Raw genomic sequence first — 12,679 nt, forward strand, 5'->3', positions numbered from 1 at the left:
CATATTTTTCAACGTGATAAACCATATGAAACTGATGTTTAATTCTTCTCTTGAAAACCCTTTCTTCATTCCAGTTCTCTATACTTCTGTTTTGTTTTTGTTTTTCCTACTGCCTACTGGACATCTCTACTTTGATGCAGAATTGGCATCTTAAACTTAACATGTCCAAAGTGAAATTTCGATTTTCTCTTCTAGACCTACTCTCCTACAGTCTTCGCTTTCTTGGTTTTTGGTAGCTCTCTCTCATCTATTGCTCAGGCCTCAAATCTTGGAGTTATCTTTAACTCATTTTTTTTTTTTAATCTTACACCTCACATCCAGCTGATGAGCAAAAACTGTTGACTCTACTTTAAAATAATACCCAGATTTAACAACTTCTCACTACCCATTGCTATCACCAAGCCATCTTTTGCCAGGATTATTGCAATAACCTCTACCTGAACTCATTGCTTTTTTCCTTGCCCTCTTAGTCTACCCTCCACACAATAGATAAAAATAATCACATTACATCATAATTTAGATCTTGTGTTTCCTCTGCTCAAACCTAACAATATCTTTCCCATTTATTCTGAGAAAAGATGAAGCCCTTACAATGGTCCATGCAGTATAGACTCTCCTTCCTTTTATGGCTTCATCTCCTGTTACTCTTTTGAGCTTGAGCCATTCCAGCTACACTGGCCTCCTTGGCATGAATCTCATCCCCTAGAGATTTAAATCTGTAGAAAGAGGATTCTGGTGTATCTGCTTAATTTAAGAGACGTTTAAATCAAACTGAAAATAATCTTAGTCTCTCACCCATCATGCTAATGCTTGAGAGTTCATATATTGCTGCAAACTTTTATTTATAAGCCAGTCTCTTCAATATGAAAATTGCTCAGGGAGAGGTTATAATTAAGGCTTTATCAATTACTGATATTTTCAGATAATGAGAATGCATTTCATCACTTGCTTTCCTAAGAGGTAGTTTTGACAATAATCATTACAAAAGTAATAATGGATCTCTAGCTTACTGTCTTTCACTCTTCCACCTTGTAAGGAACACAGCCACCTTAAACTTGCACAGTGCTTTACAGTTGGCTGTTTTATCATTTAGTCCCTTACTGCAGTATGTTCCTTTTTGATAGATGAAGAAAAATAAATAACTTCTCCTGGCATTCTTTTCTATGACTAGCCTTGATAATAAAGAATCTCAATTTGAGAGAAACAGGACATTCTAGTGGGTAAAATCACTCAAATATTGGATAAATGGCCCAGAGGTACCATAGCTCTTTCCCAAGAACACAGAGTGAGTCAGATCCTATCCCAAGTCATCTTCTCTTTTCCAAGCATGGCAATCTTAAAATAATAATTAGAAAAACAAGCCAAGGAGCTATGTTTTTATTTAAAAAAAAAAAAAAAACAATTTATTGAAAAAGAATAATGCTTTATACAAATTTCCATTACAAAAACCAAAAATATCTTTTGAGTCTGTTTCCAAGTATAGTAACAGAGTACAAAAACATCAAAATTGAATAAATTCTGGTGTAACAATTCTGTTGGTCATTTTGAATTACTGATTTCTTTGTAGAATTTAGCAAATAGTAACCACATGTATTTACACTCACACATCATTAAGATCTACATATGTAGCAGAGGCTCTTTGAGTGATACCTTCTGGAAGCATAGACTCTCAGGTTTGGAAGCCACACTAAAATTTAATGTATTCAAATCCTCATATGATGCAGTCCTTTGGATAACTTCCACATGGTTTTACTATGAATTACCATTCCCAAACTATCCTTGCTGTGCTAGCTGCTAGCTAAAAGCAACACCTCCGAAGGCATCGCTTAACAGATATCACCTTAAATATCCTTGCAAGTTATTAGAATTCAAAAAATCTTTCATACTTTGGCTTTGTCAACAGTTACACTTCTGTTTTATCCGTTATATCTACAGACTTGTTCTAGGTCAAGTCTGCATTTCTAAAAGGAGAAAAACTTAGCCACAAAAATGTATCAGGTCATACTGTCTGAAGAAATTGACTTCCTTAGAATCCTCTTCATTTAGTAAGCTGAATTTCACTGTAGTGCTTTATCACTTGAGCGACTGGTTAACATAAGAAACTCATTTCTTAAAATTTCCCTCTTTTCAGTCATTTGAAAAATAATCCAAAATCTTTGTACTTAAACTCCTTAGTTCTTTCTCCTGGTACAGTACTTTTCACCTTACAAACCACATTTGCATATATTCTATCTCACTAGATCCCCACAAAAGCCCTGCGAAGTAGGCAGGTCAGGAATCACAATCCCCGTTTTACAGATGAAACAATAAATCTAGGCCATCCATGTGCGTTGCCCAAACTCAGACGGTAATTGATAGCACCAAGACTCAAATCAGGTCTCCAGACACCAACACCAACACCCTTTTCATTACAACATCTTGCTCAAATGAAGTAGCATTTTCCACAGACTGGAAAACTAAGAGCAATTGTTAAAATGGAACAGAGCACCAACAACATGTTTGGCACAGCTGAAAGTAAGGAAATAAACTGGAGGAGAAAGGAAGCTATTAAACAATGTGAAGGTGTGTGTGTAAGTTTGGTTCGATGACTTCTAACAGCCAGCTGAGGAAATACAAACACCACTTAGACATATTTAATGTTCAAAGAATGAGCATAATACCAACTAATTAATACTCACACTACCTCCACCAGCTAGTTAAGTATCATTATTGCAATTTAACAGATGGGAAAAGAGGAGAAAGATTAAGTGACTCGCTTATGGCTACAGAGAGAATATTTGTCACCAGATTATCACTACAGAAAATCTAGCATTTCATGCAGAGAGACAGTCCATATCTCTCTGGGGAGAGGTAAACTACATGATAATTACATCTGAGAAAACAATATAGCCGAGGAGAGAGGGGGGAGATTTACAACTGTAAATAAGTAGCTTAAAAACTCAATCAATAAACTCATGTTACAATGCTTGGAGAAGCAACACACAGCTATGCAATGAGACAAATATTTTCAAAGCAAACAACAGTGTTGCAGGTCAGAGTACAGAGATCAGGTGGGAAGGTCAATGGAAATATATCCTATGGTCATGCAGAAAGATTTGCCCTAAAAGCTCTGAGTTGTGAGATATTCTTGCCAATTTTAGAAATTAAAGAATAGGCTTATGAAATGTGTTATTAGATTCAAGAGTTAGCTTAACTTAATAAAACAAATAAAGGCATGAAGAATGACTGATAACAGAGCAAGTGCCATAAGATCATGGTAAAAAAAAAAAAAAAAAATTAAGTATATGAAAAAGGCTCCTGTGAAGAATTGAAAGAATTTATACTTGGTATAGTAGGTTAGGTCTTATGTAAAAGACACTAAAAGCTGAGGAAAGAGGGTAAATGACATCTGATCTATTATACATGTATACATATAGAAAGGAGAGACATACCAAATCAACTGCTTATTTAATTGATACAGATTTAAATATATATTTTAGATGTATTTTAAGTATGCTGTTGCCAAATAAGAAGAGATTTTACTATCTAATCTATTTTTTATAGAAAATCATGCATATATACATATCTATATATAAGGATGTCCCCTCCCCACATTTGAGATGATTACTCAGTGGGAAGCAGTAATACAAATGGAAAAGGATTCCCTCCTGTATTAAGGAAAGGAGTTAAAATAAAACCAAGCCATTTTTAGCAATGGGTATTTAAAAAAATATCTTTTTTTGTTTCTTGGGTTCTTTTAGTAATACCACAGTTCAGATGACAATAGTCAAAGCCTAAGTTCTTAAAGTCAATGATACTATTTCCATGTTTGTTTCTGTTTGTTCCAACAGGATTGTTTCCTTTGCTTCTGTGTCACACGTAGTCTTTCCCACTGGAGGGTGCCGGTTTTGGATAGGGCCGAGGTGTTGGGTAAGATGTTGTTTTTCGGGGACAAGAGCAGCAAAGTAGGGCACCTCCCAGAAGGCAGAGAGAAGCAGCAGCCCAGCCAGTGAAAAGAGCCGGACCAAATTCATACCTAAAAAGAGAAGGCAATGCATTTACTTAACGAATCGCTGATAACTTTCCTAATGTAATTGAGGAAAGAAATAAGTATCACACTCATAATTTTTTTCCACTGAAAATAATCCCCTATGGTCCCTGGGGGAAGTACTTTCAAGTTTATGAACACACAGACAGGAATGTTTACATTGCAGTTGTTGATAATTTGCAATAGTAGATCAGGCAATATGGCATGCAACACCAGGTTAATTATACAAATATTTCCAAAGACTTTTCCATGTGTAGGAGACTCGTAAAGCATGTTTATATAATTTAGAAGTCAGGTTTGGGCTATGGTTCCTTGGCTAAAGCTTAAGTCATGCTATTGCCAAGTCAGGTTTGGGCTATGGTTCCTTGGCTAAAGCTTAAGTCATGCTATTGCCAAGTAGCAACCATGTTCTATAAAAAAACTACTAGTGTTAAACTATTAGAGTTTTTAATAGTTGATACCAGATAACAATATATGCTGAAATCTGAAATTTATGGTTTTGTAAAAAAGACTTCTAAGCATCTCATAGATCATTCTAGATTAAGCTGATCCAGGTGGATGTATTAAGGCACTCTTGAGAAACTGTGACTGATTGTGGACAATAAGGGTAGAGAAAACTAGAGTTCTAAGGCCTGGGTTTGGTTCCTGATACGAACTCTCAACTGCTAGAATTCTGAGTGAGTAACTTCACTTTTCAACCTCAGTTTCTGCTTCTCTTGAAACAGGATAATCCCACTTGCATTACTGAACTACTTTCAGGATCACGTGAGACAATGTGAATAAGTGTACAGTGCCTAGCAATTTATAAAATGCTTTCACATCCATTACTGGTAAAATTTTAGCCTATTGACCTCCAGCAGTTTCTGTCTCTACATTGTAAATCTTATGGGATAGGCTCCAACACAATTATTGCACTATGTGTTCTATATGTGGGTGATTATGTACAAAGAATCACACCTTATCTATCCAACCACTGGGATTTTCTCCATTCATCCTAGCACTCAACAAACAATAATTACATCTTAACATCCTAACTCTGAATGTAGTTATTAGGCTTTAAAGACATGAACACAGTGAGACAAAGAGCCTTGTTCTTGATCAAAGAGTGTCATTACATGAGAGACAAGAATGAGCCCTTTAACTTCCACAACTTGCAACATTCAGAAAGGTGACCTTTGTAAAGTCAATTTTATAGGTGTGGTGGAACATAAAATTTCAAAGTAGTATCATGACTTATTTTTCATAAATAAATTATACTTTTTTATAAATAAAGTTAAACTTGGGAATGAAGTATTATTCATTAACTCCAATAGTAGTACCATTTTTTTCAATCATAAACTGTGTTAGTTATAAGTAATTGCAATTAAGTATATCAAAATAAACTTCAAAAAAAACTTCAATATATTAATATCTTTATTAATATAAAAAATAAGAATAAAGGTCGAGCACATAGTTGCAAAGTATAAAGCTGAAAAATTTTCTACTTTAAGTGTGCTCTATCATCAATACAGGCTGTTAAAGCAATTATCAAACTCATTTTAACATGAGTCACAGGCCATTCAAATTATTTTCAAGTTTGACATAAAATCCAGAAAGCAAATCTGGGAAGCTGTGGCACTTGCTAGACTTTGCAGAACATAAAAAGGGTATTTTCTCAGAGAACAAGCTATTTTACGCATGAATAACATTACCTGGCATTGACTGGGGTCATAGGGTCATAGAATTCTTGAACAATTCTATTGCCATACCATGCTGTGGCAACTAAAACAGCCAAACCTTGGGAAATTCAAAACAAAAAACTGTTAATCACTATGGAACCCTGAACATAAATATACAGCCCATTAATTTATAAGGATTTTACAAAAATTAAATCTCATCAATAGTCCTAACATTTTTAATTTAGACACTTTTAATTTAGAGAGATTAGAGATTCAGACATGATTTATTCCAAGTATTCTGTTAAGACGGACAAAAATATTAAGTCAGAGTTAGGCATAGTTTATACTCTTTATGTCATCTTATTTATAGTTCAAGGTCACTGGCACATATAATGTTGGTTTAGCAACAATTCAGCAGGCTCACATCATTTAAGGTGTTCAAAGATATTATTATACAATAATGTACTAAACTATTTTGATAAAACCAATGTCCTTATTAGTATAGATGAGTCGCTTATAAAATGAATGAAAACCTTTCAACATTGGTCTTAACCAAAACTCAACATGTACATTTCTGCAGGATCAAAAGGAAAGTAAGCAGCTAGACAGCAGGGAAGAGAAGGACCTGTCTCAGAATGGACCAAACCACTCAAGTTTCACTGGCCAGACCTGCCAGATATTACCTTGAGATTTGCTGGAGCGCCACATCAGATAAATTTATGCAGCACACTCTCAATTTTCCATGTATTTCATATTTTAGTAATAACAGAGAAACTACTCAATCAAAATAATTCATTCTATCATTTAAAAGAAAGATAAAATATCTCAATTTTTCTTATCCAGAAAAAATAAATAACTCTTTTATAGCAGTTCTAAGAAACCATCAATATAGACAGATTAAAACTTTCAATGCTCTTCTCTTCAACCCCTTGAAAAAAAGTGGTCCAATCTAATTGCCTCTAATACTTGACAGAAAATACTAGTGCTTTTAGCTGCTCAGATACACTATGAGAATGTCCTCAAACTTTTGATGCACTCCCTAAGAGCTGTCATGTCTTCTTCCGACTCCATCATTTTCTCAAAGGTCACATATCTATCTCATCAATCAATACATCAATAAAGCAACAAATCATAGTGGTTTTTTCAAGGCCTAATTTCCTACCATTCCAACATTCCACTTCTACTACAACTGGTCTTTCTCTTAACTGATCTATGAGTATATCCTGTTTACTCTGGAATCAGATCTGCCTACCTAGAATGATGTCCTCATTTTATTTTTTTTTAACCAATAATCCAAATTCCATCCATTCCTCACACAGCTGTATGATTTACACATTTCTTATGTTCTCTCTCACTACTCCCTTCTTCACCACATATTACCTGTGGGGACCCCACAGAAATTTTCTGACTTATATAGAATTGTTCCTTAGTGTTTGCTAGAGAGGAGACATCTCTCTTCACCTGGAGAGACTGGTTCTAACAAACCAGTTGGCACTTGAAACCTCAAAGAATACACCTGTCCACTGTGAACACAGATCTCAAATTTTCATTTGGTTCCTGTCTAAGAATGTGAAAGTCAGCTGGACTTAAGGTTTCTATGTCTTCAGATTTTAGTAAGATGAAATCATGCTAGAGACAGCTTAGAAAGCGGGCAGGGCCTTTCTTACCTGCAATAAGAAATATCACACCCCCAATGACAGCCATCCGCATCTTCTGGACCTCATCGTCTTCTAGGCACTTCATACACTTCATGCCAATAGTAGCCACAAAGATGGCTATTAGTCCCAGCAGGATGCCGACCACCATCAAGGCACGGGTTGCTTGCAAAGTGCCTAGAAGAAAACATTTTAGAACATGTAAAAATAATCATGTCTAGACCAACAAGCGAAGAGTGGTAGAAGACCAAGTATATTTCAGTGTTGTATAGAAGAAAGAAAATTGAAGACCCCAGTTCTAATGATATTTCTGCAGATAACAAACATAGTATCTTCTCTAGAAAAACAAACACCTGGCTGGATAATGAATAAGTCCTCTAGCTCTAACATTTTATGTTTTCAACATTAAATTCAAATTCCACTGGAAAAATAATTAAAGATCTGGTTGAATAGGTTTAGCTGAACTAATACATCTTTAATCCTTACTAGTGGAGTATTTTAATTCTGAAATAACAATCGTATCTATTATCCTTAATGTTAAACCATTTATAATTAAAATGGTTTACAATATATTTTGGAAAGAGTCAACAGCTTTATACCTCATTCATCAAGCTTCAGAAAAAAATGAGTGAATTTGGAAGATAAGAAATGAATTCTTCATAGATTATCATGGTTGAATAAACCACATTTGTATCTTCAGTGACTGGGGTAGGGATGGGGGAGATATGAATACCATTTTCTTAGAATAAAACAAAATAACCTTATTGATGTTATTTCAGAAAATTATAGATTCACATTCAGAGATATCACCAGCTTTTAAGACTTTTTAAAATATTGTAAGATAGCAGACAATAATAAAATGTAGTATTTCTGAGGATTCCACTAATTTTCAAATTTCCTGTTATTGCAATTTAATGTGCTAAATCATGATCAATCAGAGAGGGTCAGGTTTCAGAGATTATGCTAGTATGTTTCTTAAAGAGTAAAAATACAGCACTGGCTTAAAGACATAGACTTAAAGAAAATGAGTTGAAACTACACTGGTGAGATGAGTTTGATTAATTCTAGATTTAGTTCCTCCTTCATGTAAAGATCATTATCTCATTGATGGTGCTAACATGTGACAAGTATTTTTGCATATATAAATATTATTTACATTGTAACCAACCCTGCTGTCTTTGGTAAGCTACTTATTACTCTTTGGGACCATGTTGCTATTATGCAAAGTGTGAATGATGATATCTCTCACCAGGGAATTGGAACAATTGACTTCTTGATAGTCTTCAAAAGTGGCTGACATGATGGAAAGGTTTTGTATCTCACTATCTAAGTTAGACCTAGGCTCAGTCTTAGAATTTTCAGGGTTGAGAACTTAAGTTACTAATCTTAATGAAGATTTCCAAAATATCATTTAATTTTAATTTGTTAATATTTCCATTCTTGTCATAACCAAAAAATCTATGAGAAAATCATAGTAACCTCTTTCCAAGAAGTAGCTAAGGTATTTTTTAAAAATGTATTTGAGAGATACTCTGAAAGCCGATACATTTTTACTTGATTTAATTGAAAAGCAAAACAGACACACTCTCCTCCTCCCTTCACATAGCCAGCTACTCAGAAGTGTGTGTGGGCACACAGACACCCTACCCACACACTTATCTTAAAATTCCAGGGTAGTATAAGAACTGCTGAATCAAAGCACGTGTTCCATGGAGTGTGGGTTTACCAAGAACCGAAGCTGCTTATGACTATGTAAAACTTTTTCCTTGGAATCACAAATCATACTGTGGTATGAAGAGGAAAGTACCAAGGACTCCACAATTAGGGTGTGCCCAACCTTCTGATTTATCAACAGCTTTTGCAAAGACAATCATTCCTAAGAAGGAAAATGAAAATAAAAAAACTAAGCTCTTATACACAACACAGATTTTCAGATTTGGCCCTAAATGCTACTCAGAAGGAAATCATTTCAAACAAAGGAATGTTGGAAGAGGAGATACTGAAAGTCACAGAGATGATTCACATGCCTAGAAAAGAGGGTGACCACTAGTCCATTTGTCTGGGACTGTCTTGGTTTTAAAACTGTGAGTTCTGTATCTAGAGAAGACCCTCAATTCTGGACAAACTGGGACAGCTGGTTACTCTACTGAAGGATGACAGGATGTGGAAAGTAAAATGAGGTGGGTTCAGCAAGGTCGTCAGAAGGCATAAAATCAGACAGGGCTCTGCAAGCTAGAGTAAGGGGTTTGGTGTTTATTCTAAATGTAATCAGAAGTCATAAAATGATCTTTAAGAGGGGGTGATAGGATTTTCACCCTCGGTATAGAAAACACAATTAGTAAACATTATTCTTATGATAGCTCTTCAAATATGCATAGCCTCTTACTTCTCTCAGCTGTCTCTGCTTTATTTTCTCATAAATACTCAATTTTCCAACCTTTTATTCATCACTTTTGTTGCTTTCTCTGATCTCTCTCCAAGTTTTCTACTTTGTTGGAGTTATAGGGCCTCAAACCAAACCCAGCTTCCATAATAATCATTCTGGTCTGTACTTCACGTAAAAGTAGCAGGCCACCAGTCCAGCAGGTCTGAGCACTTGGATCACAAGGTATTCTTTATGAAGAGTCTGATGGGCCTCAATCTCATGAGTCAGGCTTGTATAAAACCACCTAGGCAGGGAGCACACAAGGATGAATTACTTCAAGGCCTTATCTTCATTTATCTGGAATTATTTCATATCCACAGTTTTCATCGCTGATTTTTCCCCTTGAAGTTCTCAAAGAAAACACAGTTGCTTCTTGCCATACCCATTTTACTCTTTCCACTTCTTTTACAAAGTTTCTATGGGGAAAAGACAGATATTTTGTTCTATGTTTGCACAAAAGGTAGTATGTTTTATTTTTAATTGAATAATGTCTCGTTTGTATAATGTACAAAAAAATGGAAAAAAATGAAAAAAAAAATGCTTGGGGATCATATAGGCCCTATAAAGCAAGGGCGTTATGTTTCATTTTTTTTTAAATCCAATGAAGCAATAGTGTTATTTTGCAGAGCAATATTTTTTTTCACTTAAGTCCTTGGCATCCATTGATTTGGGAAATTTCTTTGTGTTTTACAATATTATATGGTCATCAATCACAAAATCTCATCTTTCCTCATTGGAGACATTATACCTCATATAGACATAAACTATAGTGATTCATGGGGGGGAAATGTAAATTTACAAAGGAAAAATAAAGGCTGAGAATCAGCATGAAAACTCACTAGCGGGGCATACGTAATGATGGATTACAAATCAAAATAAGTGTTGAGTTAGAGGTTATGAAGGTTTTATGTGCAGATACAATCTAAATTGCACAGTTTTAAGTGAGAACCAGATAAATCCTTCAAATTAAGGTCTTATGGAAGTCTTTTAAATCAGAGATCTAAAATATATAATTGTGAGCTCCACAAAGACTTGGGTCAGATTTGTTCATATTTCCATCTAAAGCACTAAGAACAGTACCTGCTAAGCTACTTAGATTATTTAATCTCTGTTCAAAGAATTTAAACTAGAATATGGCTTTATCCTTTAAAAGTACTACTAATATGATAGGTAAAAATATTCTGTTATGTAAAGTTTAACCTTTTAAAAAATACTGAGAAATGCCTTCCTAGAGAGCCTGGAAATGCCAAAATCTTGCTATATAAAGCCAGACTTTGTTTATATCATTAAAATCTAGTAACTCATCTAGGGAAGAAAAAGTAATACATTTTGCTTAATCTGATATATTTTTTAACTTTTCTAAATTTTTAAGTTATTCATCTAATAAGCTCCCTAGATGAGGTTTTTTTCCTAATGGAATAATAATAAGCAGGGCCAAGAAATTTAAAAATGTTTGAGAACTACAAAATAATATTTTGGACTAGAGAGTTAGAGAATAGCCTTGGTCTACTAACTCTGAACTAGCATGATTGGATCAAATCTGGGAGCAAATATGTTCCTCTCTTGGCCTCTTACATTTGCAGATAGCTCTACAATACTCTTATCACTGACTGAAGTTGCCTGTGGAGAAAATGGTTAGCAAACATTCAAAAAGCTACACTATTGTTTCTCATCATTATTCAGCAATACACAGAGGAGGCAATCTTTTAATTATACTTAGCTAGACTGATAATCTTGAGATTAAAGACCCCCTAAGGAGTTCTTACCACTTGAAACCTGAAAGTATAATTTGAAAAAAAAAAAAAATACTTACAAAGATCTCTACTTACAAGACAAGAAATGAGTTAGCAGTTACTGATCTACTACAGTTAGGTTAATCAACATATGTGAAGAAAGACAAGTAAAGACAAGTAAGTGGAATTTTTTTTTTTTCCTAAAGCTTTTTAAAAAAGTCTTAGTATATATATGAAGCAGAATCTCCTTTAAGCCCCTGACACCATTCATACTATTTACTGGTCATATTACTATATTATTCACTGTATACTATGTATCATATACAATATAGATTTTAAGCATATCTGCATCCTACTATGGTCTTTCTTTGCATTGGTACTTGCTTAATAAGTAATAGGCAAATAAATGAACTAAACATCAGGAGACTAGAACAAAAATGCTCTTTTTTTCCTCTGCAATTAAATGAGCTCATCACAGACCATCATAGAACTACACTTCCATGGCTTTTTCACTTGTTAAATCTTTCTCTTTTACTCAAGCTCAAAGTTGCTCAAGAGTCCTCATTGTTAGCATTTCCATTTTATTGACATATGAGCTGGTGGCCACTGGGTGTGACCTCAGGACACCAGCACAGACAGAAACAAGTGATCGGGGATGAGGCAGGGCTTACCACTTACAGGATGTCCTGAGCAGTTTTGCTTTCTTTCTTTTATTTCTTAGATTAATTGTTTCATGATTATGTTTCTATATTTCCTCTATGCCACTTAACTCACGCTCCAATCAAGGAAACCTAAACTATGCCACTTGGCCTTTTTTCCTTAAATCACTGCAGTTAGTAACAAAGAATGTTGGCACTGGAAGAAATCAACATGATACCTTATATATTATCTTAGCTGCATCCATAGGAGCAAGACAGTTCACATTTCTTGAATAGATGAATGAATCATGGATTCATGTCCCCATTCCTCCCACTCTGCCCTATTTCATAAGAGGGAAAACTATAGCCCAGAGAGACCAAGTGGCTCACCATTAAACACATGACTAGATAGTACAAAATCAGGGTAGGAAATGGGAACTTCTGATCTCAAGGATTTTGTTTTGATTTCTATCATTTCAAGAGTCAGAAATAATTCTTGAAATAAATCTGAACACCAGTGGTCCTATGAACACCATTGGTTCA

General features: G+C 34.7%; 1 protein-coding gene across 1 annotated transcript in view; it reads right to left on the minus strand.

Moving 5' to 3' along the window:
* Window positions 1-1,402: 1,402 nt before the first annotated feature.
* Window positions 1,403-12,679, minus strand: part of CLDN1 (claudin 1) — a 14,917-nt gene continuing 3,640 nt past the window's right edge. The window contains exons 2-4 of the mRNA XM_006925841.3: window positions 7,353-7,517; window positions 5,719-5,803; window positions 1,403-4,015 (exon numbers count right to left, since the gene is read on the minus strand). Of these exons, the coding sequence (XP_006925903.1) occupies window positions 3,853-4,015; window positions 5,719-5,803; window positions 7,353-7,517 (413 nt within the window). The 3' untranslated portion in view covers window positions 1,403-3,852. The remainder of the gene's footprint in view (window positions 4,016-5,718; window positions 5,804-7,352; window positions 7,518-12,679) is intronic.

The sequence above is a fragment of the Pteropus alecto genome, unplaced genomic scaffold (genome assembly GCF_000325575.1).
Source record: "Pteropus alecto unplaced genomic scaffold, ASM32557v1 scaffold88, whole genome shotgun sequence".
Classification (NCBI taxonomy): Eukaryota; Metazoa; Chordata; class Mammalia; order Chiroptera; family Pteropodidae; genus Pteropus; species Pteropus alecto.